This window comes from Elephantulus edwardii, unplaced genomic scaffold (genome assembly GCF_000299155.1).
Source record: "Elephantulus edwardii isolate Elephantulus edwardi_28Jun2011 unplaced genomic scaffold, EleEdw1.0 scaffold00010, whole genome shotgun sequence".
In the NCBI taxonomy this organism is placed as follows: Eukaryota; Metazoa; Chordata; class Mammalia; order Macroscelidea; family Macroscelididae; genus Elephantulus; species Elephantulus edwardii.
The window spans coordinates 6589532-6614124 of NW_006399760.1; the positions used below are offsets into that span (position 1 = coordinate 6589532).

General features: G+C 35.8%; 1 protein-coding gene across 1 annotated transcript in view; it reads right to left on the bottom strand.

Annotated features, from left to right (window-relative positions):
* Positions 1-24593, bottom strand: part of LRP1B (low density lipoprotein receptor-related protein 1B) — a 2414068-nt gene that overhangs the window by 1903634 nt on the left and 485841 nt on the right. Inside the window, exon 3 of the mRNA XM_006880809.1 lies at positions 22011-22148. Coding sequence (XP_006880871.1) covers positions 22011-22148 — 138 coding nt within the window. The remainder of the gene's footprint in view (positions 1-22010; positions 22149-24593) is intronic.

A 24593-nucleotide genomic window follows, 5' to 3' on the forward strand; every position in this document is an offset into this window, starting at 1 on the left:
GGTTCTTCTCCAGATTTCTTGGCACAACTTGGTGAGCACATCTAGGGCAGCATCTGTTAGTTGAAATATGTCAATTGGTATACCATCAATTCCTGGGGCCTTATTCTTAGCCAACTCTTTCAAATATATATACTGGTATATTTTGTACATACCTGCCTTGACCTGAGCCAACCTCACTGACTCAAACACATCTACTCCCATTTCTCTAGTTACTGTATTAATCCATTTTATCTTCCTCTCTCATGCTTGCCCTCCACCCTTTTGAGCATGTTATCCTTCACGGATTAGTCCCTCAAGCCACATGCAAAATGTGATACAGAGCTTCAAATCCTAGCCTCCAAGGAATACTTGATTTCTTCCTTTCCAAGACTGACCTAGTTGTTTTCTTGGCAGTCAATGGTATGTGCAAGATTCTTCTCCAGCACCAGAACTCAAAGGCATCAATGCCTCTTCTGTCATCCTTAGACATTGCCCAGTGCTCTGATGTATGTGTAAATAGATATATGCTTTTTTGTTGGTTTTCTGATTTGGGGGGCTGTGTAATACAAAGTAGTTTATAAAATATAAATATAGAATTTTTTTAATTCATCAGATATTGGGACCAATTCAATAATATGTTTATCAATTCCAGGTCATAAAAATTGATGACTTACTAATGTAAAAGAATCTTAGCTAGTTAACCCATTCAAATGTTCCTAACAGGATCTCTAGGTGGAAAAATATCATTATCTTCATACTAAGGAGTTTGCCCTCTTCCCTGGTCAAGTCACAGTTGTGACCTAGTATCACACTAATATAGTGAGTTCTGGTGGTCAAGTGGTAAGGAGCTGCACTGCCAATCCAAAGGCACATGGTTCAAATCCACCAACTGCTCCACAGAAGCAAAATAGGTAAACTCCTCCTGTGCAATTTGCTACATCTAGAAACCTGCTTGAGGGTCAGCTATGAGTTGGTTCCAACTCAATGCACATAATGACAACGTCATCACACTAATGTAGAAAATGGTCGATTTATCTGATTAGTTGTATATATATATATAGATTTTTTTATACAATTGCTACATTTTCTCTCTTATTTTGATTTGTCTGAGCATGAAAAATGAATTATTTTCACTCTGTTTGCTGTGCATAAGAATTTAATCTTTAGAAGACCCCATTAATCTGTTTTATCCTCTCCAGATTGTGTATTTCTGTCTTAATTTGGTAATCTCTTTATACCATAAACTAGGCTATCTAAGCTTGATCCCAGTTTGTCTCTGGTGGACTTTACGATTTAGGGCTTTACAAACAGGTCTCTGATCCACCTTGAGTTTATTTTTGTATATGGTGTGAGATGTGAGTTCTGCTTATGCTTTCTTCAGGTAGCCGTCTGGTTTTGCCAGCACAATTTGTTGAAGAGGTTGTCATTTCATCTTTGATACGTTTTATTTTTGTTAAATATCACTTTACCATACATAGATGGGTCCTTTTCTGGATTCTTAATTCTGTGTCAATGCCCTATATATGTGCTTATTATTGTACCAGTACCATACTGTTTTGGTTAATACTACTGTGGAGTAGGTTTTTAGGTCAGGGAGTGTTAAGCCTCCCACTTTCATTTTTGTTTTTCAGAAATGCATTGCTTGTTTGGGATCTCTTTCCTCTCCAAATAAACTTTACACTTTCTCTTTCAATCTTCTTGAAAATGAATTTGGTATCTGTATTGCAATTGCATTGAACATGTAGATTGCTTTTGGTATGATTATCAGTTTTACAGTATTGATTCTTCCAATCCATGAACAGAGAACATTTTTTTCCATTAGAAAACAAAGATTCTCATCACTGGACTGATTGGCAGTATCATGATAGTTGGTGAAGAGATTGCGATGGCTAAGAGAACTAACCTAGTCCTGTAAGGACTAATACTGCATAAGAACGTTATTGTATATCATGTATGAGGATCCAAGGGGGAGGAACAGAGGTGTGAGAATGTGAAGGGTGAACTAGATGGTGCAAAACAACAAAAAGTAAATAATGAACTAACATCAGATGCTCTGAGCTCTTAAGAAGAAAGTTTTAAAAATTAAATCTGAAGTACAAAAATGATAAAAGAAAGGAGAATGGAAGAATAGAAAGATATCAGTGGAGAAGACAGGTGGCTATACACCTGTTTTTTATACCTACAACCCCTCAAATAAAAACAAAAACAAAATCTTTTAATCTAGGGCTTCCATCAGTTAGCTTTAAGTCTTTACTAGCTCCCAAAGAAACCAGGTTGAATACTCATTAAAAGTACTTTGCTTTTAACACAATATGACCTTTCCCTTTTACTTCCCAGTTGTATTGAGCCATTTTATTAATGTATGTCATTGCATATCTAGGAATCTTAGCTATCCACAGAGCTTATTTTACTTTTGACCAAAGCAACAAAGCTAATAAATGACCAGCTTTAGTTTTCAATTAATCCTCTCCCATGATATCTATTAGACAAAGTAGGAGTGTAAGATTTACCTGAAGAGTCCAATTACTTACTGCATTAACACATCAACTACTGTTTTTAGTTGCCATCAAGAGGAATCATAGTTAACTCATGTCCATTATGTACATCTCCCAAAGATGATTTTTCTGGGGCAATGTTTGTTTACTTGAAAAGGATATTTCCATATGTGATAGTGAACGAATGAAAATCCAACCATTCTGTAAGTTTTCATTAAAATCACAATTCAACTAAAATATTTGGTTCTAAAAAGGAATGCCATCCATTAAGAATGTGAAAGGTCATTACAATGCATAGGACAAAGTAAATAAATACCTACTAATTGAAGGAATAATTAAATAAATTCTGGAGGAAAAGTTCTTTTTCCAGTTAGAACAACACATATAAAAGTTGTTGTTGATTGTCTTAGAGTTGAGTACAACTCATATTTACCCTATGAATAAAAGGCCTGAAGCCCCTCCACAACTATCGACATTTATCAAAGTTCATAGAGTTTCCAGAGGCATGTTATTTAGGAAGTGGATGCCTCTAAAATTCTTGTCAATATTATAAGATAAAGGTGGAAATGTTGGAGTTAAGTTTCTAGAAAAACAAGTGAAGAAAGAGCATTATTTCCATTATAAAGATAGTATATCCTTTCTAGTTCTTTCTGGAATTTAGATGTGCTATTCAGGGCTATGGGGAGCTCAGCTAAAGTTGTCAATTTTTACCTGCAGGATTCTCTAGTGGCAAAGATTGTTGGGAGCTGTGCTGTTAACCAGAAAGCCATGTTATCTTTAACAATTCAAATGCTCCAACCGTTCTAACAATTAAAATCCTCCTGTGTGATTTATAGCCTCAGAAACCCGATGGAGGGTCAGGTCTAAGTCTGTTATGACTTTATGGAAATGAATGAGCAAATGAGACTACCTCCGGATAGAAGCAAATAAAGCAAATACAGAGCCTCGGATATGGACATCATCACAGAATTACAGTAAATACCATGCTTTTTGTCTCCTTGACACTTTATTACATATGGGGAAAAATAATGCACTTAATTTTTTTTCTTTAATTTAGTAATTTTAAGTCTTGGGTTTTTTTTGTCTTTGTTTTTTTTTTTTTTTAAAAGTCAAACAATTTCCCTGATTAAAGCAAATGAAGAAGCAGTAGCCTAGAGGCAAGAAACTGTGCTGCAATCGCAAAGGCACTTGGTTCGAATTTACCAGCTGCTCCACAGGAGAAGGATGGGCAATCTCTTCCTGTGCAATTAACTGCCCCAGAAAACCCACCAGAGGGACTATGGGTTGATTCCAACTCAAGGGAGCACAACAACAACAACAAACACAGAAAATAAAATGGAACTGACACCACTTATACTGTGTATTGTTTTTGCGTGTGGAGTTGGAACTCATAGCTGACTCTCCAGTGGGATTTCAGAAGCTGTAAATCACACAAGGGAAGACTGCCCATCTTTCTTTTGTGGAACAACTGGAGATCTGAATCATATGTCTTTGGGTCAGTAGGATACCTCCTTACCATTAAACCACCAAAGCTTCTCTGGGATTGTTGAAAAAATTTAGTTTGGAACTTCAGAAATTTTGGCAATTTAAAGCTATGTAGTGAAATGTAGAAACTGTGATAAAGCTGCAGGAGTACAGAATCTGTTAGGGAGTAAAAAGCTAAAAACTGAGAAGGCGTGGAAAATTTCACACTGTAAAATGCAAATGTTTCCTCACAGTACAAATTACTAAGCAATGAATGCATTCCTAAAAATGGTTGTTAGACTTACTCTCCCTGGAGGACTTCCAAACAGGGTAGACTGCAATCTGTCTAGGGGAGTTTGGGTTCAGTCCAGCCTGAAGGCAGATGGATGGACTGGATGACCTCTGAAAGTCCCTTCTGGCCCTATTATACTACAATTCTATTCCACACTGAGAGAAAGTTATTGCTGCTTCTCTATTTGTAGTTATAGTCATTGAAGAGACCTTTGCTACCTTCCCTTATATTGCAGATATTTCTGGTAAATAAGAAGAAACAAAGCTGAAAAGAGAAAATTACTTTAGGCAAAATGCAAGAGTGAATCTTCTTGACAAAGCACATGTAGGTGTTTTTTTTGAGGCCAATATTTCAGCATACAATTTATCTGATATTTCAGCATGATATAATTTACCTCGTCAGTTTCTCTGCAAAACAGACACTTTTGTACATTCTCACTCTCTCATTACTGCCTGTATGTTTTTGTTTTCTTCCCAATTGACTCTGTCTTTTTGGTGAAATGATTAGGTGAGAGGTCAGTGTAATTTTCTTCAGTGGTTGCAGTATATTAGAATGATAAATGTATACATGGGAGGAAAATAGATATAATTCATCCAAAGCACCCTTGCATTAAAAAAAAATCTTACATTAAAAGTTAAGTTGTACTGTCTTAGGCAAGATTATTTATATTTGAACTCAAACATTTCTCTTGTTTTTGCAACTGTGCTGTCTGTAGCTCTGAACCTTTCCCTATCCTGAGCTAATCTCACTGTCTCTAACACATGTGTCCCCGTTACCCTGATCACTGTGTCAACAAATCCCATCCAAGGTCTTCCTCTCCTGCTCTGGATCTTAACCTTTTCAAGCATGTTGGCCTTTTCCATGGACTAATTCTGCTTGGCAAAATGCCTGGAGTATTCCATATAGAGTTTCAAAATCCTTGCCTCCAAGGAACAACCTATCTTCCAAGATAGACCTGTTTGCTCTCTTTGCAGCTGATAATATGTTTAATACTTTTCTCCCGCTACATAGTACAAAGACATCTATTCTTCTGTAATCTTTAATCATTGTCCAGCTTTCTGATGGATAACAAGTAATTGAGAAGACCTGGATGGATCAGGTTTCCTTTAGTCTCCAGACTAATGTTGTTGCTTTTCCGAATTTTGGAGAAGTCCCCACAACAGACTTTCCTAATGTAACTCATCTTCTGATTTTTAAACTGTTGGTGCCAAGAGTGTTGATTATGGATTCAAGCAAGATGAAATTGTTAATAATCTCAGTCTCTTCTCCATCTATCATGATGCTGCTAATTGGCCAAATGATGTGAAAAGAACTAACATACAAAGGTAGAATACTGATAGCCACAGTGAAAAAGAACTTAGTAGTATTATTCAAAGGAGGACCTACCAGTCAAAGGGAAATATTATACTGATTTTCAAGATAGAAAAAACCAGAAAAAAATAAGTATTTAAAAAAATTCTTGAAATTAGTTTTGGTGGGTCATACATATAAATACACAAGAAAAAAATAATATATAATATAGATTCACATAATACTACATTATGGATATTCTAAATGCAATTTATTCTTTATATAAATTACTTAGAAAATTTGATATGTTAAAATATTTTGTCCAAACTTCTTTGGGACATCTAAATAATATTTCTTTGCATAAGTTAAAAATTAGACTATTTGGTTCTCAGTGCATCTGCTCTGAGAATATCGGACCATTTTCTGAGCCATTTACTGAAGAATATAGATTTTTTTTCTTTTTGTCATTCTTTGATTATACTTACCTGTGGTCTGACTGAGAACACACCATACATTCAGCTAATGGAACTGAAAAGTGCTCTTTGAGGCTTGTCCTTTTCATTCTCTGTATACTTAACACTCAAACCTTGGCTCACAGTCACACAGACCTAATTCAGAAGGGTCTCTGAAAGTAGGGTGGCAACTTATGCTTTCTACAACCACAGTGGCTTACCCCTTCTACAAGAAATTTCTTGGTAAAGAGTACTCAACAATTTGATTTTAAGCTATGTCTTATATGCCTAATGGGAGGTCAGATTGTAAATTTTCATTAATGCAAAAAAAATGAGTGACTTATTTTTCCTGAAAAGATTACTCTTCAATGAATAGTGTCCTATGCCTCACTTAAAATGTGGAAATATATATAGGTTTGGAGAAACTTAATATATACATGCATATTATTTTATGTCTCCATAAGTGTAAGTTAACAAAAAAATTGCTGGTTTGATTATGAAGGGATTAATAGGATGACCTTAAACCAAACCAGAACTCATTGCTATCTAGTTGGTTCTGACACATCACAACCCACTATCAGGTTTTTCATACTGTATAAACCATTATGGCAAGTGACTGAACAGAATTCAGTCAAAGAACTCCTGAAGCAATTGAATTACTTGTGCTTCTATCCTCAATCACTAGATGTAATATATTACAGTATTTAAGAGAATGCTGTTGTTGTTGTTACTTTTCTATGCCTTTGAGTCGGAAGTGACTCATAACTGGCCTGAGGTTTCAGAAGCAGTGAATGGCATGGGTAGAGACTTCATCTTTCTCTCACATTTAATGGAGTAGTACTGCTAAGTGACAAAACAAAATACAAATAAAAACAATTGTTATCAAGTTTATTCTGAGTACTAGTGATAGTATGAGACAAACTAGAACTCTCAGAGGCTTTTCAAGGCTAGAATCTTTATAGAAGCCAACTGCTGCACCTTTCACTTGCTCAGCAGGATTTGAAGCACTGACGTTTCAGTAAGCAATAGGATTTAAGGATTTACTCTAAGGATTGGATTAGGGTAAAAGAAAGTTAATTCCTCTGCAACTTCTAAACAAATTGTTCTTGTTTTTAAGTGCTATTAAGTCATAGAAGACTCCTAGGGACCCTATGAACGAAAGACCTGAAAACTAGAATAAATTTCATCCTTTCTCTAAGTTCATAGGGTTTCCAGAGGCAAGCTATTTCGGAAGTGGGTGCCACTCCTGCTTCCAAGCTTGTTTTAATCTGGGAGATCCACCAAACACTGTCCACCATGGGTGACTATTATCACATTTGACACATCAGTGTCACAGTGTTCAGCATCAAAGCAATCGTGAGTTAACCTCTGTAGAGCAATGCACAGACCAGTGCTATACAACTTAGAAGAATGTTTGACAAAAAAACAATTAAAACCAGGCCTGAGAGCTGATGATTAAAATCACCCACCTTTGGCTTGGTAGCATCACTTTCTATCCACTAGGCCAACAGAGCTCTATGTTTTTAACAGAGTAGAGATATAGAATTAAAACTATGGCTAAAAATGTGAAGATTTTATGAAATCTTCTATAGAAATCTGTCAGAATTACAGATTTACTAGAATTATGAAGTGGGTTCAATGAATCTCAAAACTTCAAAATATTTATTGGTAACTTTTAATTAAATTGACCTTATAGTTTGTCTTTTTCTGTCTCTTTCCTATCATGAGAATTACCTTAAATCTTTCCTTATTTTCTTCTGATTCCATTGTTAACAAAATTAACTAGAGGTTGGTTTCTTTTCATTTCCTTCTGTTACTAGTACAGATCTACTCCAAAGGTTTAAAATTAGCCTTGCCATTTCCCTTCCACATCTATTACTAAATGAAAGTACTAATTTTTCAAAAGGGTGAGAGTAAATAGCTAGACATTTGGTTCTGCAAGCTGGTTATTTGGGTTTTTTGTTAAGTTTGTTGTTCATACAGCACATTTTTCTTTTCAATAAATTAATAAAACTGACAGAGAATATATAGTTAGCATATAAAATGCCTTTCAGTTGATTTTCCATAAGCCATCTTGTCATTGACAGGGGGTCAAGAAGCACATAACAATTCTACACTTGTGAGCTGGTATGTTAAGACTCAATAGCCAGGCTCAGCAAATAAAAACTCAAGGGCAAAGTGTTTAAAATTTACCCTGAAACCAATTTCAGGATGTGACACCTGGGATGCCATTCCACTTTCACTATTTTAATTCCTTGCTCTTTAAATATCAAGTCGTTTGTGTCAAAAACCACTTAAAGAATCATAAGGGATTTGGTCTCATACTTGAAGCTCAATAAAGAGAAGACTAACAGTTTCTTACAATTTACGCTTAAACAATATTGAAACCATCATAAATGACCAGAGTCAAGGTTATGAGAGAAAAACAGTGAATCTCTCTTAAAAAAAACCAAAAAACAAAAAAAACCCAAAACCAAACCACACGCACACACAAAAGCCTCAAAACTCCACATTGCCTTAAAATCAAAACTAATTCATAACTGACCTCCCAACAACAGGTTTTTACAGGTTATAATCACATGAATAGAAATTGTCCATCTTTCTCTTTCAGAGAAGCTGGTGTATTTGAAGTATCTGGCTTTGTCCTGGCATCACAGCTCCTTATCCAAATTTCTAACATATATTTAGAAAGAAATCTATTTGATATAACTCTTTATGCTATCCATTTTCAACATCATTCTTCTTCTGTTTTTGTCCCTTTTTTCTGCATAGTTTACTAAGAGATTGTGTAATAAAGTGTCCAAAGCCAGTCCATTTCATTTCACTGATGTCTAGAATGTCAATGTTCATGTGATCCACATCATTTTTCATAACTTCTAGTTTTCCAACATTCATATATTTCATGTTCCATGTTCCAGTTATTAAAGGATGTTTGCAGCTATTTCTTCTCACGTTGTTTTGACTTCCAATCTGAGGTCTTCTTCTAATACTATATAACTATTTGTGTTCCTCTATTGTTCATAAGTAGCTCTGGAAGCTTAGTGGCAAGAAGCTCTGCTGCAATCCAGAAGGCACATGTTTGAAGGCCACCAGCTTCTCAGATGGGAAATCTCCTCCCTTGTGATTACCTGTCTCTGAAAACATGCCAGAAGGTTAGCTATGTGTTGATTCTGACTCGAGAGTACACAACAATAAAGCACTGTTTATAGGGTGTTCAGAGGCTGACTAATTAAGAACTGGATGGCCAATTCTGTTTCCTAGTCTGTCTTAATCTGGGAGCTCTACCAAAACTTGTCCACCAGGGATGATTCCTCTGGCACTTGACACACTGGTGACACAGAAACCCATGAGGATCGCAGCACCTCACAAGTTACCTCAGACCAGAAAACTGCAACAAGTGCTGCACTAATAAGAAAAATGATAATTAACAATATAAATACTTAAGCTATAATCAGCAATATATAAATATCACAGAGTTTAAAATGAAGAAATGTTTGTGTCAGGGTGGTATCCTTTTTCAATCTATGTGCTGAGCAAATTATTCAAGAAACTGGACTCTGTGAAGAAGAATGTAGCAATAGGATTGGAGGAAGACCAAGCCATACATAACCTATGTTATACAGATGACAAAATCTTGTTGCCGAAAGTGAGAAGGACTCGAAGTGCTTACTGAAGATGATCAAAGACTCCAGTCTCAATATAGATTACATCTCATCTTCAAGTCACCACTGAACTTAAGAGACATCATGATAGATGGAGAAAAGATTGAAACTGGCAATGACTTCATCTTACTTGCATCCACAATCAGTGCTCTTGCTACCAGATGTCAGGAGATCAGGAGGCATTTTGCACAGGGAAAATGTGCAGTCAGAGAACTATCCAAATTAGCAGTGATGTCAGTTTTAGAACTAAAGTGCACCTGATTCAGAATATGGTCATTTTAGACACTTGCTTTGTATTAGAGAGCTGGACAATGACTAAAGATGACATAAGGAAAATTGATGCCTTCGAGCTGTGGTGTTTGAGTAAACCCTGGAATATCCCATATACTGCCAGAACAAATATATGTCTTGGGGAAGGTGCAGCCAGAGTGCTCCTTGAAGGTAAAGATGATAAAGCTTTGGCTCACATACTTTGGGCATTTTGCTAGGATAAGCTATTCCTTGGAAATGGACATCAAGCTTGGCAAAATGGAAGGTTAATTAAAGAGAAGACCCTCAATTAGATGGATTTATACAGTGACTGCTGCTACGGGCTTGTGTATGATGATGGCACAAGACAGGACAGATAGGCTCTTAATAGTGTCACTTTGAGTCCTATTCAGCTCAACAGCACCTAACAACATGCTGTCTATTTTATTTTTCACTTGCATTAACTACCTTCATGTAACACATTGAAGAATGGTTAACTAGCATTCTTGGTTTAAGATCAAATGAAAATTGAAGGGACAGATGATTATTTCCTTTTCTGTTTATTAATTATTTTAATAATACATGTATTTGTTTCCTAAGAAAAAAGGATGCAGCTGTCCCCATATGTGAAATCTTTAATTTCAATAAATGTAATAACAAAACAGTACTACTATATACTACAGTAAAGTGGAACATATATTCTGGTCTTATTCTTTCATTCTTGCTCTAACAGTTTTATATGATGAATTTTAGGAGAATCAAACAATATTCTTATTCTTATTACCATAGATCTATTCTAAATAATTGTTCTGTTGTTCTTTTCTCAACTTTCGCATCCTTCAGGATCAAATGTCTCTCTGTCTAGGATCCTCTACTCAGTTTTACCAAGAGGTAAAACTTTTAGATTATCTTGAGTATAAATAGTTTCTCACCTATCTGTGTGCAGTACTTCCCTGTTTTCTGACTGTAACTGATCTCATTTCAGTATTTGTTAGAATGATGCAGATATCAATCAGACAACTGATATCTAGAATACTTTGTCCTTCTCTCAAGAAAAGTTAGATAATAGTCACTTTATTTTTTCCTCAACATTTTTCACTTACATCTATTTTGACATGACATGACGTTTGTAAATAGGGCTTGCATTCCCAGTGTTTAGATAAGTTTCTGGTAAACTGACAGCATTCAAGAAAAGTTTCTGGTAAACTGACAGCATTCAAGAAAAGTTTACTGAATTTGATTGAAGAAAAAAAAATATGTAGAGCATTTATTGTAGTTGGAGCTTTGGTGGTTTAATGTTAAGGAGTTGGCTGTCAGTCCAAAGACAAGGAATATGAATCTACCAGCTTCTCCATGGGAGAAAGACAGACAATCTAGTCCCATGAGATGTGTAGTCTCTGAGGGTCAGCTAGGAAGGAGTTCCTATTCAAAGGCAATGAGTAACAATTTAAGGGAGGGAAATTACAAAGTTAAAATATCTAATTTTTAAAAATTCATTCAGAGATCAAAACAATTAATTATATTTCACAAATAAGTATTTTCCTCTTGTGAAGAAGAGGAGTAAACGAAAAATTCAGGTAGTGAGTTCTATGTGTCATGAATGTTAAAACATGATAATGAGATTAATATGCTTCAAATATGTTACTTTGATTTAGGAGTAATGGCTGGGTGTGATGAACCCTAGTTCTTTGGTTCTCTGTGGTCTGATGCATGTCTTCTATCTAAGAAATTGTCATGTTTGGGCTGTAGGAAAATTCTTATTAGGAGTTATTTGCACCAATGAGTAAAGCTTCTTAATACAGTTTGTCTTCTGCAGGTGGACAAACAGAATATACAGTTGCTGGGATTCGTAAGTAACCCTTACATTTTATTTATATCTATTTAGGATACAAATTAATTGAAAATATACTGCAATTCTAATTAACTGGAATCATAATTACATCATTTTCTCAGTTTAAATACTATCAGTTTGAGAAATGTGAATATGTTAATTTGAAATTATCATTTTTCTAGGAAAAAAACATTTATATAGAATCTTAAGAGATAATGTACGATAGTCTATTTTACTTTAAATATTTCTTTAATGATAACTTTAAAGGCATAAGTAAATTAAAATCAATTATAAAAATACAAAATTTTCTTATTTTCCTGTTAAAATTATTTTGTTAGAATCAGATATGCTAATTAAGGTTGATATTAACTAAATGTGGTACAAAAGAAGTCTCTCTAAATATACAAAAGGCTATTTTTTTAATTAACTTTGGTAGGATACAGAAGTTCTAGGGACCCTAAATTCAATACAGTTGGCTCAGAGAAAATTTACAGTTCAAATTGTGGGGGAAAAATGAGATGGTCTGCTTTGGCAAAGACTTAAACCTGAGAAATCCTATGAGACAATAGGTTTGGTCCAATAAGGACACTCTGAGTCAGATGCCATGGCCGTGGGTTTACTTAGGATATTTAAGCCAAAAATTAAAGAAAAATGCTACAGTTGTCTTTTCCTCAGAGACACTTACCTATTTACTTAGCTATCATTTGAAGTAAAAATATTCAACTATGCAGTTGTGGTGAATGTAATTAAATGATATCTATTATTAATGGCTTTCTTGAACAATGATATTTCAATCTCCATAATTTAACTCCATTTGAAGAAACAAAATTAGAATTTTTAAGTATGGACACACCATGGACTGCTAGGAAAACAAAGAGGTTTGTCTCGGAGAAGATGAAGCCGGGCTGCTCCTTGGAGTCAAGGATTCTGAAGCTTCATCTGACATATTTTGGGTATGTTGCAAGGAAGGACTGGTCCTGGGAGACGGACATCACATTTGGCAGAGTGGATGGGCGGCGAAGGAGGAAGACCTTTGATGAGATGGATCGATTCTGTGACTGGAGTGGTGGACATGAGTGCATTTGAGATGGCGAGGTTGGCACAGGGTAGAATGGCTCTTGTACATAGGGTCGCTATGAGTCACAAGCAACTCGATGGTACATAACAACAACAACAACATATAGTTATGCCCTTATTAAAATTTGATAAAATCTTTCAAAAATCACCACATTAGTTTTTCTATAACATAATCTCTCCCACATCTAAGTTGCATGAACAATGAAAACATATTCTATAAAACACAAGATCTCTCAAACCAGGGTATTCTAATGATTCTGTTAAAAATGACAAATGAAGTCTCTTTGGTAGGATTTATTTATAAATTGCATCTGATAAATTGGCATTAAGGAGCTATAGACCTCTGTGAAACATTTTTTCCAATTAAATAACATTTATGAAATTAGAACTTTGAAAAATGTACACATGTATATACATACATTTGTGTGCACACATGCACACACCCCCAAACTTAGAAGAGTGCACAGCTGAATCCCACTATGATATCATTTGTCAATATAAACAAATCTTTGCCATGATCTTTCAAAAGGGTGCTACACATTAGAAAACCTATTCTTTCTTATTAAGCATGGCCCTGGATCAACTAATGTTAAAGATCATATTCGTATAAACAAACTCATTTACTTAAACTCACTACTCTTTAGAGAACTTCAGAGCTCCAGCAGCCTAGGAGTAAGGAGTTGTGCCACCAATGCAAAGGTATATGGTTCAAATCTACCAGCTGCTCAGCCAGAGTTGAAATGGGCAATATTCTTCTGTGTGATTTATTGTCTCTGAAAACCCACTGGAGGGTTAACGGTGGGTCGGTTCCACCTTGATTGAGATCAATGGTAAGTTGCTAAAGATAAAAATTATATAACATAAAATGTTTTCTTTCAAGAAATTCTTGTTACTAATCTAACTAAAATTAGGTTCTGGCTCTCTGCTCTTTGTAAATCAACAGATTTCCCTCTCTTCTATTGCAGCTTCAGCTGCATCCCTGAGGCAAAATGGTGAAGGATGAAGGAAAGAGATTGGACTGCATTGGTCACCTGGTCACCTGGGCTGTTTCAACTCTGGCAAAGTGGATATTGTTGCCATCAATGAACATTTCATTGACCTCAACTACATGCTCTGTATATTTTGGTGTGATTCCACCAATGGCAAGTTCAATGGCACAATCAAGGCTGAGAAAAAGAAGGTAAATAGTAAAGCCATCATTATCTTCCAGGAGTGAGATCCTATCAACAACAGGTGCAGTGATGCTGTTGCTGAGTATGATGTGAAAGCCACTGGTTTCTCTACAAACATGGAAAATGCTGGGGCTCATTTGAAGGGAGATATCAAAGGGATCACTATCTTTTCTCCTTCTTCCAGGGCCCCCATGTTAGTGATGGGCATGAACCATGAGAAGTATGACAACTCTCTAAAGATTGTCAGCAATACCTCCTTGGTATTGCTTGGTATTATTTGGCCCTTCTGGCCAAGGTCATCTATCATAAATTTGGCATCATAGAGGGACCCATGACCATAGTCCATGCCATGACTGCCACCCGGAAGACTGTGGATAGCCCCTCTGGAAAGCTGTGGCATGATGATCATGGATCTGCCCAGAACATCATCCCTACATCTACTGGCTCTTCCAAAGATATGGACAAGGTCATCCCTTAGTGGAATAGGAAACCTACAGGCATGGCTTTCTATGTCTCCACCCCCAATGTGTCAGTCATGGACCTGTCCTGTCATCTGAAGAAAGCTGCTGAACATGATGCCATCAAGAAAATAGTAAAACAGGCATCAGAAGGTTCCCTCAAGGTCATCCTGGAATACTCTGAAGACCAGGTTATCTTCTGTGATTAAACAGTGACACCCATTCTTCACCTTTGATGTTGGGACTGGTATTACTCTGAACAACCACTTTGTCAAACTCATTTTCTGGGATAACAATGAATTTGGCTACAGAAACCAAATAGTCAACCTGTTGATCTCCAAGAACAAAAGCCCCTTGGACCAGAAGCCTTGGCAATAGCACTAGAAAAGAAAGAGAGACCATCATCTGCTGCAGACCCCTTGCCTGAACTCTGTCTCTATACACTGAGGAACTCACATCCTTGACACAATTTCCATCTAGTCTCCCTGAGAAAGGGAGGAGCTTAGAAAGCCCATCTTGTCATGCACCATCAATAAAGTACACAGTACTCAGAGGAAAAAAAGAAGGAATTAGTGTCTAGAAAAATCAATTGTTGTTGTTATGTGCCATCCAGTTGCTGTGCGACTCATAGTGACCCTATGTACAACAGCCCTAAACTCTGCTCTGTCCTGTGTCAATTGCACTGTCTCTGACACACCCATCCTGATTACCCCAGTCACTGAATCAATCCACCTCTTAGAGGGCCTTCCCCTTCTGCGCTGTCCCTCCACCCTACCAAGCATGATGCCCTTCTCCAAGGACAGGTCTCTCCTTACAACATGTCCAAAGTATGTTAGACGGAGCCTCAGAATCCATGTCTCCAAGGAGCTGCCCAGGTTAACCCTTTCCAGGATGAATCTGTTTGTTTTCCTAGCAGTCTATGGTAGCCTCAATACTATTCTCCAGCACCACAGCTCAAAGGCATCAATTCTCCTTCTATCCTCCTTGGTCATTGTCCAACTCTCTGATGCATAACAAGTGATTGCAAAGGCCATGGCCTGTATCAGACACACCTTAGTCTCCAGAAAGACACCATTGCTCTTCAGTACTTTGGAGAGGTCCCTAACAGCAGACTTTCCCATGGCAATACATGTTTTAATTTCCTGGCTGCTGGTGCCACGAGTGTTGACTGTGGAACCAAGGAAACTAAAGCTGGGAACAATCTCAATCTCTTCACCATCCATCCTGATGCTGCCAATTGGCCCAGTGGTGAAAATCTTTGTCTTCTTGACATTGAGTCTCAATCCATATTGGAGGCTGCAGTCCTTGACCCTCTGCAGCAAGTGCTTCAGGTCCTCCACAGTTTCAGCAAGCAGGGTTGTATCATCTGCATAACACAGATTGTTGTTAGATCTTCCACCAATCTTGACCCCACATTTCTCCTTATGGAGCCCAGCCTCCCAGATAATCTGCTCTGCATACAGGTTGAAAAGGTATGAAGACAGGATGCATCCCTGGTGTACACCCTTCCCAATTTTGAACCATGCAGTGTTCTCTTGCTCTGTTTTTATGATTGCCTTCTGGTCCAAATATAGGTTTCACATTAGCACGATCAAGTGTTCTGGGATTCCCATTCCTCTCAGAGTCAGCCACAGTTTGTTATGATCCACCCAGTCAAACGCCTTTGCACAGTCAATGAAACACTGATTTACATTTCTCTGGTATTCACTATTTTCAGCTAAGATCCATCTAACATCAGCTACAATATCACTAGTACCACGACCCCTTCTAAACCCAGCCTGGACTTCTGGCAGTTCTCTGCTGCTGATGTGCTGTTCCAGTTGTTTTTGGATAATCTGCAATAGAATCTTACTTGCATGTGAAATCCATGAGATTGTTCTATAGTTTCCACACTCTGATGGGTCACCTTTCTTTGGGATGTGGACAAATATAGATCTCTTCAAGTCACCTGGCCAAGTGGTTGTTCTCCAGATTTATTTGCACAACTTGGTGAGCACGTCCAGGGCAACATCTCTTAGCTGAAATACGTCAATTGGTATACCATCAATTCCTGGGGCCTTATTCTTAGCCAATTCTTTCAACCCTTGGAAAACGAAATCATGCTAAAGAAGGGCATCAAAAGAAAGGAAGATCTTCCTTAAAGGGCTGGAATTACTCGGTGACTGCAGCAACAGGACTAGCCGTGCTGTTATTATCCCCAAAGAGATCATGAAGATGTCACAGGGTACAGCAAGATTTCAACTAATCATTCATATAGCCACTATGAGTCACACTTAATTCAACAACACTGGATAACAGTGAAAAGAAATTTGAGACAGCATCTACTTCATAAAATATAACCAGGCATCTTTAATACTGTATCATAAGGTAATAATTTTGTGAATAGAAGTAGAAAAAATAAAATAACTGAATAAAATCCTAAATACATTAGAACTGCTAACAACAATTGGAGAGAGGAGGGGGAAATGTAATTGTATATTTAAGAAGACAGCATTTCAACTGTCAAGTAAAGTAAATCAACAAAACGGAATTTGGAAATTATAAATATTGATTATTTCAAGGAGTAAGTGTTATGTAAGGTAATTTTTCCCTGATCAAATGCACTTATTAAATACAATTATTATACACTCAGAATCATGTAAGAAGACATCTGCAATAGAAGAGAAATTTTAAAAGACCAGAACCTGTACTTTTGTGCTAGCACATATGTAAGTTAAGATGATAAGTATTTCAGATGTCAGAGTTTCATCGTCTCATCAGATTTAGTGAGTACTTTACAGATTTTATTCTATCCCACTTAAAAGACAATGGGAAGATTACTAGGAAACAATCATACAGATTGCTTAGTCAATTATTAAAGTGACACAAAAGACAAGCGTTCTTTTTACATTTACTATAAGATTTCTAATACACTTGTAAAAGAGTAAAAAATAGTGCTACTGAAATTGTCTATCCTTTGCACATTTTAATCCATTATGCACTGCAAAAATTCAACTTCGGTGAAATTTTAAAACGGACTTCCCTTTCTTACTCTTTTTAAATACCAACACTATCAACTGTTTTAAGAATGTTATATTTTAAAATAATGTTGTGATAGATTTTTGTTAATCTGATCTCTATTAAATGAATTTGTTCACTAACTTTTGTCTTCTTTCTGTAGTTGTAAGCATTTGATAGGAATATTCTAGCTTGATATACCTTGTATCTTACAGAATATCTTTTCATTTTCAATTAAATTTAGTTATGAAAAAGAGAAAATTATTGAAAATATAATGTGGTAATTTTGGAAGTTCTTATTGTAAAATTTATGTAAGCACAAACCTCTATATAAGTACATACACATAAAAAATCCATTTTTCTTTCTTCAAGTGTATCTAAATTATGGAGATTAAAATACCACTGTTACAGAAAATCATTAATAATAGATATATTTTCATTACCTTCACCAAGAAGAAATTGATTTTTTCCCAGGAAACATTCAGAAAATAATTCCATTGCTATAAACACATGCCAAGGTCACAATATGACCTCTAAAATGGTAGTTTTATTTTTATCAATTTACAAAAAGGTGCAGATAAAGCACGAAATGTATTTTAGATGCTTCTTTTAGGGAAAAAATAATCCTCGTAGAGTTTTGTTTTAGGTGCTATGGGTAATTGTTTAAATTAAAGCATATACTTGTTGTTCTTGTTGTTGTTCCATGCTGTCAAATCATGAGCTACAACTCATAGGGACCCTGTGTACAACAACTCTGAACCCTGCTCTATCTTGAGCCAATTTCATTGTCTCTGACACACCCACCCCCATCATTCCAGTCACTGTGTCAATCCATCTCTTGCTCTGTCCCTTCACCATTCCAAGCATGATGTTCCTCTCTAAGAGCCGGACCCTCCTGGAAATATTCCCATAGTATGTAATACACAGCTTCAAAATCCTTGCCTCAAAGGAGCAGACTGGTTTCACCCTCTCCAGGATGGCCCTGTTTGTTCTATTAGCAGTCCTTAGCATATTCAATACTCTCCCCCTATACCACAACTCAAGGAATTGATTCTTCTTTTATTATCACTGCCACTTTTATTATCACTTAGTTACTATCCAGCTCTCTGATGCATAACAATTGTGAAGAATATTTCCTGGGTCAGACACACCTTAGTCTCTATAGTGGCATCCTTCCTCTTCAGTACTCTGGAGAGACCCCTGGGAACAGATTTTCCCAGTATAGTTTGTCTTTTGATTTACTGGCTTCTGGTGCCAAGAGTGTTGATTGTGGACCTGAGCAAGCTGAAATTATTAACAATATTAATCTTTTCCCCATCTCTGATGGTGCTGCTAATTCTTTTCACGGTGAGCATCTTTGTTTTCTTGATGTGGAGCTTCAATCCATATTGAAGACTGCAGTCCTTGACCTTCTTCAGCAAATCCCTCAGGTACTCCTCAAATTTGGCAAGCGAAGTTGTGTCATCTGCATAACACAAATTGTTAAGGAGTCTTCCTCCAATCCTGATACCACATTACTCCTCAAAGAGCTCAGCCTCCAGGATGATCTGTTCCACATATTGGTTGAAAAGGTATGGAGATAGGATACATCCCTGGTAAACACCTTTCCTGATTTTGAACCATTCAGTATTTCCTTGCTTTGTTCTAATGATTACCTCCTGGTCCAAGTATAAAATTCACATAAGCACAATCAAGTGTTCTTGGATCCCTGTTCTTCTCAAAGTTAGCCATAGTTTGTTATAATCTACACACACCTAAATGCCTTTTTATAGTTAATGAAACACGGATATATTCCTCTGGTACTCTTTTCTTTCAGCTAAGATTCATCTAATATTGGCTATAATGTATCTAGTGTCGTGGTCTGCACATTTGGCAGTTCTCTGTTGATGAGCTGTTCTAGTCTTTTTTGGATAATTTTCAGAATGAAAAACTTGAAGTGTTTAAACAGTTAGGTGATTTACTAAATTATACAACTGGAATGATGACCAAAGAACAATCAACATATTAATTAATCTGTTCTTTTTTGTATATATATTTATAGTGAGATAGTCCTTAATTTCCCTGCTAACCAAAAGTTCTAATCCAACGCCTACTCCACATGAGAATGATTGACAATAAGTCCCTACAGTGTTTAGGTTTTTCTTATTACGTGCTGTCAGTCACTTGCAACTCATAGCAATCCTATGTACAACAGCCCTAAACTCTACCCTATCCTGTGCCAATCTCACTATCTCTGACACACCTGACCCCATTATTACCCCAGTTACTGAATCAATCCATCCCATCAAGGGTCTTCCTCTCATGCACTCTCAAAGGACTGATCCCTCCTTGCAACATGACCAAAGCATGTCAGACAAAGCTTCAAAATCCTTGTCTCTATGGAGCAGCCGGGCTTCACCCTTTCAAGGAAAAACCTGTTCGTTTTCTTAGCAGTCCATGGCACACTTAATACACTTCTCCAGGACCACAGCTCAAAGGCATCAATTCTCCTTCTATCATCCCTAGTCATTGTCCAGTTCTCTGATGCATAGCATGTGATTGGAAAGACCATGGCCTGCATTAGGCATACCTTAGTCTCCAGACTGACACTGTTGCACTTCAGTATTGTTGCACTTCAGTACTTTAGAGAGGTCTCTAAACACACTGTTTATAGCCTCTGAAAATCCACTAGAAGGCCAGCTATGAATTGGTCCCCAGTTAACAGCAAAAAGTTTGTGTTAAGTTTTTTGTCTTTGTTTATTTGATAATTTTTCTTCTTTTTTTTCATAATAAATTATAAAGTTTATTAGAATTTTTTTACATATAATATCTAATTAAATTATCAGAAAATACTTTTTCAGTGTGTATAACCAAAAATTAGGTGAAATGCTGAAGACTAAAAAATGATCTAACACTGTGTATGCTCACTGACCTTTTTCCCATTAAAAACAATCCATGTGACAAATAAATTTAATATAAAAATATTTCTCTATTATTTATAGTAGAAGCAATCTAAAACCAAATATGAATAATAGTATTTCTAAATTTTCTTTTCAGTGCAGATGTATTTTATTAACTGAATGATTCTTCCCCCCATTCAATTTGATATTATCATGTCATATAGTATACAGAACTACAGAATTACATGAAAAGTCCTATATATACAATAAATAGAAAGTTAGATATAATTCTTGTCATTTCTGTCTGTGGGTTGGTGGAGGGACACCGCAAGAATGGAAGACCCTCAATGAAATGTATTGATTCAGTGACCGTGTCAGAGACAATAAGACTGGCACAGGATAGATCAGGGTTTAGGGCTGTTGTATAGGGTTGCTATGAGTCACAAGGAACTCGACAGCACATAACAACAATGTGAGGTCATAAGGCTTAGATCTTTTCAAATGCCTTGGTGAAATGCAGAACATTTCTATAGTAGAACGTGGTACAAAAAGCAAGAAAACTTAAAATGCTGAATTAGAACAGGGGAAAAGGAAGTTCTTACTTTAAGTACAACATACCCTTCCATTTATTAGATCTTAAATTCTAAATTTTAGTAGAAAACTCAAAGGTTTCCATAACCTGTTGCAGCAAAATATTTGTAAGATTCTTAAATTTGTGCAAAGATCATTGACAAAATGAAATGAAATTATTTCACTTTTAGAAGCTTATCCATATAGCTATCTGAAAATTATTTTTAAATAGATCAAGAAATCTAAGTAGTAATTGGAATTGATAGAACTTGGTCTTCATAAAAACAGTTCCATTTTTATCAGTTTATAATTCAGTATCTTATATCTTTTAAAAACATTCTTCTAAAATATACTATTCTAAATTATATAGAAATTATTAAATATAACTTCCTATACAACAATTTTTAGACAAAAGAAGAAGCATCACAAAATCTTCTAAAGAAAAAGAGAAAAACTTTGTCATTATTACCATGGGGTCTTAGAACCCAAACCAAACTCTGCTGAGTCTTCTATTTGAATTTGCCATTGTTTATGGCTGAAAGAAATTTGGTTAAAGAAAGAACTTATTGAAAAACTTTGACTTCCTTGTCTGAAACTTCAATTCTGAATCCACAGTCAAGTGCTTTTCTGCCCCTCACATCATGGCAATATATGTAAACATTTGACCAATGCCAAATTTATTTGTTGATACTTAAAAGGAAATTTAGTGAAAAGATAACAGTGTGCCTTAATGAAAAGAATATTAAAATAGAAATTTTCCAGGAAAGAAATTTCTTAAAATACTTTCATGAATAGGTTTAAGATCAAATTCTTTTGTTTACACAAATGTTGAGAAAAAACAAACTTATAAATTTCTGTGATATCAGTCTTTTGTGGCAAAAATTTTGAATTTGGCCTTTGTACAAAAGTACTCTTAAATGCAAGTTTCAATGTGTTTCTTTTCCAATGTTTTTTTTCAAAAAAATACAAAAGTTACAGCTTTGAAATGCATATGGAACACCCCTGGCATTAAAATTAATGTTTTCTCAATAACTGATTTGCTTGTTGTTGAAAGAAAAGCCAGGTGACATATTCTCCTTGATCTTTCATTAAAACTGTGCAAAATGTAATCTTTCGGTTGCTTTGTTAAGCAAACAGACTCACCCCGACAATGTGCTCCTTCATCGGATCCATCTGTGCAATCCAAGATGCCATTGCAGAGCTGAGACAAATGCACACAATTGTTAGAATCAAGGCAAGTGACGTGATTTAAGGGGCACTTCAATTCTATTTCTTCTGGACCTAAAACAAATAAAAAAAAAAAACAGAATGACAACTATTAGATTTTACTTTTTAATACTAAAACTATTAAATAATTTTAAGCATTATTTACACAAGAAAATGGAGGAAAATATAGGGTAGTTAACATTCATAATTTTAATTCTGAAAAATAAAAGCTTATGTAATTAATATAATTTTAAAAGCATTTTTAAGAAATGAGAATATAACTTTTAAAATAATCCATTAAAAACCTAAAATAACTTTTTATGCAATTATATGCAAATTCTGAAGGTTTTACATTGTTCATTGCTCTTGGTCATTTTCTACCTCTTCATTTTGGATACATTGGAAAAGGAATGCTATCTAACTCCATGACTCTCAGTTTTTGCAACTGTGAAACAGGTATAATAGCCACTCTTGATGGACTTCTCATGAAAAGTTTATTAGATGGCATGAATAATAAACTTGTGCAGAATAAAAATGATATTGAGTTAAACTAAAATCTACTCATGTAATTTATTATTTGAGAATACAAATATTATATCTATACATTTCTATTTCTACACCTGTATATAAATATGTATATATAAATGTGTGTGTGTGTATATATATATTTATGTTGCTTCTTATTCTTTGGTTGACTAATTCATAGCATCCCTATGAACAATGAATTTGAAACTTACTTTTTCCTGTACAATTCTCATCATCACTGATATACTGGAGTTCATTGATACGTAGATAGAGACAGAGATAGAGATGATTGATAGTGATGATAGAGATAGAGATAGAAATATAGAAATTTATGGACATTATCTATCTGTGTTATAGGTTGGTTCTGAATCTATGGTAAACAACTGCAGTGGTAAGAAACTGCACTGCAATCAGAAAGGGATGCAGATCAAACCCACCAGCTTATCCACAGAAGAGGGAAGGACAATCTCTTTTGGGATAACTAGCACTTAAAACTTGCTGGTGGGTCAGTTATGGGTCTATTCAGACTCCATGTTACACAACAAAAGCTATAAAAATACAACACTCTTGACTCAAACTTCCAGGAAATCAAAAGATGAAATACAGTAGGAAAAACTGCTGTCAGAGATCTTTTCCAAAGTTCTTAAGAACAAGGATGTCAATCTAAAGACTAAGTAAGTTATGCCAGATCCAGGCCATGGTCTTTGCAATTACTTGCTATGTATCAGAGAGCTGGACAATGACCAAGAATGTCAGAACTAGAATTAAAGCTTTTGAGTTTGGTGCTGGAGAAGAGTATTGAACATGCCATGGACTATGAAGGGAACCAACAGGTCTATCTAGGAGAGGATGAAATCAAGCTATTCCTTGGAGACAAATTATTTGAGACTATATCTCACATATTTTGGACATGTAGCCAGGAGGGACCAGTCTTTGGAGAAGGATATCATGTTTGGAAGGGTTGCGGGACAGTGCAGAAAAGGAAGACTGGAAGAGACAGATTGAAATCATAACGGGGGTAATAAGGATACGTGTGTCAAAGACAGTGAGCTTGGCTCAGGATATAGCAGGGTTCAGAGCTATTGTTCATAGGGTCGAGAGGAGTCATATTAGAATTAACAAGCAAATAACAAATATATATATATATACACACACACACACACACACACATAATTAATAAGGAAAAAAAATGATTTCTTTAAACTGTGGTGTTGGAGAACTGTACTGAAAATCCTGTGAAGGCTAAAAGAACAAATATGTGTTTTGAAGAAGGTACAGCCAGAGTGTTCCTTAAAGGCAGATTATAAAACTTCATCTTGTATACTTTGGATATGTTGCTAGAAAAGGTCATTCATTGGAGAGAGATATCAATCATGCTTGGAAAGGTGAAGGAACCATAAAGGAGAAGAGCCCCTCTACCAGGTGGATGGACATAATGACTACAGGAATAAGCTTGAGTAAGTTAGAGTTTGCACGGATGACACAGAACAGAACAGAGTTCCGATCTGTTGCTCATAAAGTCACAATGAGTTGTAACATAATGTTAACAGCATAAACAGAGTTGATCAATTGATTGTATATATATAGTTGATCAACTGATCACACACACACACACACACACATAGTTGTTGTTACTGCCTTTGAGTGAAGAATAACTCATAGTAATGCTATGAACAAAAGGTCTGAAGCCCCTCTATAATTATCAACATTTATCAAAGTTCATGGAATTTACAGAGCCATGTTGTATAGGAAATGGATGCCACTCATGCATACCATATAATATATACACACACCAAGTAATAGACACACATCATGTAAAGTATAAATACCATGTAATATATATAATGTAATATGTAATATATATTATGTAATACGTAGTATATAATATAATACGTAACATATAATGTAATATGTAATATGTTGTTCTTCTTGTTAAGTGCCGTTGAGTCGTTTGAGACTCATAGCGACCCTATGCACAACAGCCCTAAACCCTGC